The 3,714-nt window shown below is 39.0% G+C and overlaps 1 protein-coding gene across 1 annotated transcript in view; it reads left to right on the top strand.

The window, feature by feature from the left end:
- The first annotated feature begins 1,661 nt into the window (after window positions 1-1,661).
- The window catches only part of pex7 (peroxisomal biogenesis factor 7), a 36,366-nt gene continuing 34,313 nt past the window's right edge, over window positions 1,662-3,714 (top strand). The window contains exons 1-2 of the mRNA XM_034900770.1: window positions 1,662-1,843; window positions 2,537-2,687. Coding sequence (XP_034756661.1) covers window positions 2,569-2,687 — 119 coding nt within the window. The 5' untranslated portion in view covers window positions 1,662-1,843; window positions 2,537-2,568. The remainder of the gene's footprint in view (window positions 1,844-2,536; window positions 2,688-3,714) is intronic.

The raw sequence follows: 3,714 nt of genomic DNA on the forward strand, positions 1-3,714 counted from the left end.
ATGTGCAGTACAACAAAAATACAGTGTTTTTGTTGTACAGTTGTGCAGTCATAATATGAGCACTTTAAAAGAGTATTTTGGGTTATTTCAGGCCTTTATTTGTAAAGGACAGCTTAGACTTCAGAGGAGAGAGAGTAGTAATGACATGCATCAAACGGCCGCTGCGTTGAGGAGCAGTCCTTTATAAATGGGCCCCCTCTCTAACACTTTGTGTATCTTTCATGGGATATTAAAATAATAACCCTTCTGTTTTATTCAAGTCAAAATTTGACCTATTTTCAAAGTTTCTATATTAGAAATGTGGGTTTCTTTCAACTGAATTGTTTAAAAAAAAGATATTCTCCTCAGAAGCCAAGTAAATGATCAGTGAATTAGGGTGTTTTATTACATTTTTATAGCATTCAAAAAAAGAAAGAAAGCGATGAAAACATTGACACAGAGATGACAAATAAGATGAGAAAAACAACACAAAGAAAAGAAAAGAAAAAAGACGTCTAGAAGAAGAACCGTGAATGTGACCTTGTGAAGATTGTACAGTGAAATATTTTGATAAACATATCAAACACATTGTGTCAGTTTTATTTTCATGCCGATACTTTAGTAAGATGAATTAATAACACTTTTAATGCTTTCAACATTTTTCCTCCTATTTGGTCAAATATTCCCATTTTCAAAAAAAAAAAAAAAAAATCAGATTTGATCTCTAAATACTAATGAATGCCGTGTTCCCATTGCTTTCACCTCCATTACCTTCTGAACAGTAAATACCGTATATGTTCACTAACTAGTCTAAAACAAGACACCTGCGCAGGTCGGCAGTTTTTGATGTTGAAATCTATTCTGTTTTGAGTGTGTGGTTAACAGGTGTGACAGCAGTGTGTGTGTGAACAACGTGCTGTTGATCCACAGTGTTGTGCAAGTTGTGGTTAAAGTCATGGGATAAGTGTGTAGATTTTTGAAAACTGTGATACATACATACACAGAAACACACACACACACACCCTCTCTCTTATCGCTGCTTGTTTGAGCCTAGTGGAGTCAGTGTTTGGTGTTTTTTTAACTCTATTGTAGCCCAGAGTAAATTCTTTCAGGAACATCTAAGTATTAATCAATGCTTTCCTAAATCAATTCAGTTGTTATCTAATGTATATTTTATCATGCGGTCTATAACTGTTGCATATCTGCAACTAATCTATCCTGATTGAAATGTAAATGTGCTAAATCCTTTCAGGACAATGTCACTCTTAATCAGTGCTCTACCTAACTCAAATCAGCTGTAGTTCACCTTCCTGCTAAACCAATCAGAATCGCTACACAAATGGCAAGGGCCAATCACAGAGTCACAACCCTGCTTTAAATGTGTTTCTCCCTCTGCCATTCAGCTGTCATTGCAGGCAAGAGTACAATGTCAATGTCAGTGGGAGACGCAGGGGAGTACTGGTATGCACTTATTTACCCAGATAGTTATCAGTGTAAATCAACAGAGAGTACTCTGTTAATGTACAACGAGCCCTTAGGGATTTAATAACGCGTTTTGTATTATTTGTTCTACAAAATAAACTTGATCAGTATATATATATTTTTTGAATGTATTATTAATTAGGAGAAACACCGCCATCTGCCGGCCACTCTAAGGCATCACAGCGTCAGCGGCTGTGCATCCGGGTAGTTGGGTCAGCTGACCAAAACAAGGAAGCGCTGTCCTTGTTGCGAAGTTGTCAGCCAGGTGTGTTCGGTAGAGGAAAGCTGCTGGAAACGTTGTTTTATGGATTTATGAACCGGTTTCCGGTAGTTTTAACGTTTCGACGGGACGGGGAAGTGTAAAGCTGGTTGCTTTTAATCTGTGAGTACCGCGAAAAATCACCTGTTGACTAAAACTGCCTGTGTGTGTAATGTGGTGACGAATATTTTGGTCATTTTCTATGTTGTAAATTTATTTTTGGAATGATTGTGTGACCATAGCAGATGTAAAATATGAAGAGTTATAATACGTGTTTAGTTACACATTTATTAACAGCGCTGGAAGAAGTATATATATACATTACCGCAGTTACACTACTAATTCACACTACTAATACACACACGTAGCCTACAGTCATCTTCATCATTGTGTTTCTCCCTCTCTGTGTGTGTGTGTGTGTGTGTCTGTGTCCTTGTTTGTGTCTCTCTCTGTGTGTGTGTGTGTGTGTGTGTCTCTCTCTTTTTCTCTCTCTCTCTCTTTCTCTCTCTCTTTCTTTCTCTCTCTCTCTCTCTGTTTAAAGGGACCAGTCCAAATTGACTTTGGGCTTGACAGGGACTTTATGTAAATAAACTGGCATTTAAAGGGGGAAAATTCAAGAAATGAATGGATTTTTCTTAGTTATGATCATGACGGACTGGAGTTATAATATTTTACAGAGGGAAAGAGAAAAAGAATCTTAACATGGAATAATTTTGATGTCAGTGTTTTTAAGAGGACATTTTTGTCCTCTAATGACACCAGAGCAACGTTGCTTTAAGGCTGCAGCGGGGATAACACCCTGGTTTCTCTTTGCAGCCGCTGGCCCAGCGCGGCTGCTGCTGCTGCTGATGATGATGGAGAAGGTGTTTCGCTGTCCGGGTCGCCATGGCTACGCCGTGCAAGTGTCTCCGTTCATCCCCAACAGAGTGGCCTGCGCCACCTCGCAGTTCTACGGCATAGCCGGTTAGTACGCCCATGTCAAGAGTCAAGAAGGGGACACATAAAAGTAGAGTCTGAATGAGTGAATGCTCCGGTACAGACGTGAATGGTTTCTCAAAGGGTAACTACTGTTTTTTCAACCTGGGCCCTATGTTCCTTAATATGTTCCCATGTGTTAGTGTCTGAGTGACTGATGGGAACAGTCTTTGACACCGGTCCAGTATGAAGAGAGATCGCTGCAGTCGGCAGCGGAGAAACACGCTACAATGTAATTTGATAGGACAATTGTCCAGCTTGTATTTACCTCCACAAACCCACCAGACCCCACGTAAATAAAAAGTAATTTTAGCATCATTAAACACACTTCATTCAAAGTTGACAGAAACAGAATAAAACTATGAAAAACAGTTTGGGGTTGTCTTTCCACTTTTCCAGCCACCACAACTCTAGTTTTGGTTGAATAAACACAAAGTTTACCAATTTACATGGGTAAATATGTTGGCACTGTACACGCTAAAAATACTGATTTTTTAATAGAGTCTGGTGGGTTTAGCGCTAGCGACCTCAGAACTGTTTCTGGCTAAACAGAAAGGTCTCAAAGAAGTTTTAAAAAGGTCTTTCTCTGTAGAAATCCTTTCCATAATGTTATCAGACTCTTAGAATATTAATCTGAGTCTGTCAGCGGCAGAAACAAAACCTTTAGTGGACGCTAACACACGCTGAACAGTTGCCTCAGTTTCAAAGACTGTTCTTCCCATCAGTCACTTACACATAAAAACATGGGAAAATAGAGTCCAGAAAGAAAAAAAGGGTAATTAGTTACACTCTAAAAACAAAATAAAAAACAGAGCCAAAAGTAAAGTAAGTAACGTTTTTATTAACTATTGTTCGAGTTCATTGTCGTAACTTCTGTATAGAGTCCAAAGGAACGGGATCCCAAATGTAACGCAGCCAACTAAACAGATCCCTAAAACACTGTGATGTGTGACGACGCCAACTTGAGGGAACACCTTTGGAGGAATATCGTTTTTCAGCACCTTTCTGAAACATTGTGT

This window comes from Etheostoma cragini, chromosome 18 (assembly GCF_013103735.1).
Source record: "Etheostoma cragini isolate CJK2018 chromosome 18, CSU_Ecrag_1.0, whole genome shotgun sequence".
Lineage (NCBI taxonomy): Eukaryota > Metazoa > Chordata > Actinopteri > Perciformes > Percidae > Etheostoma > Etheostoma cragini.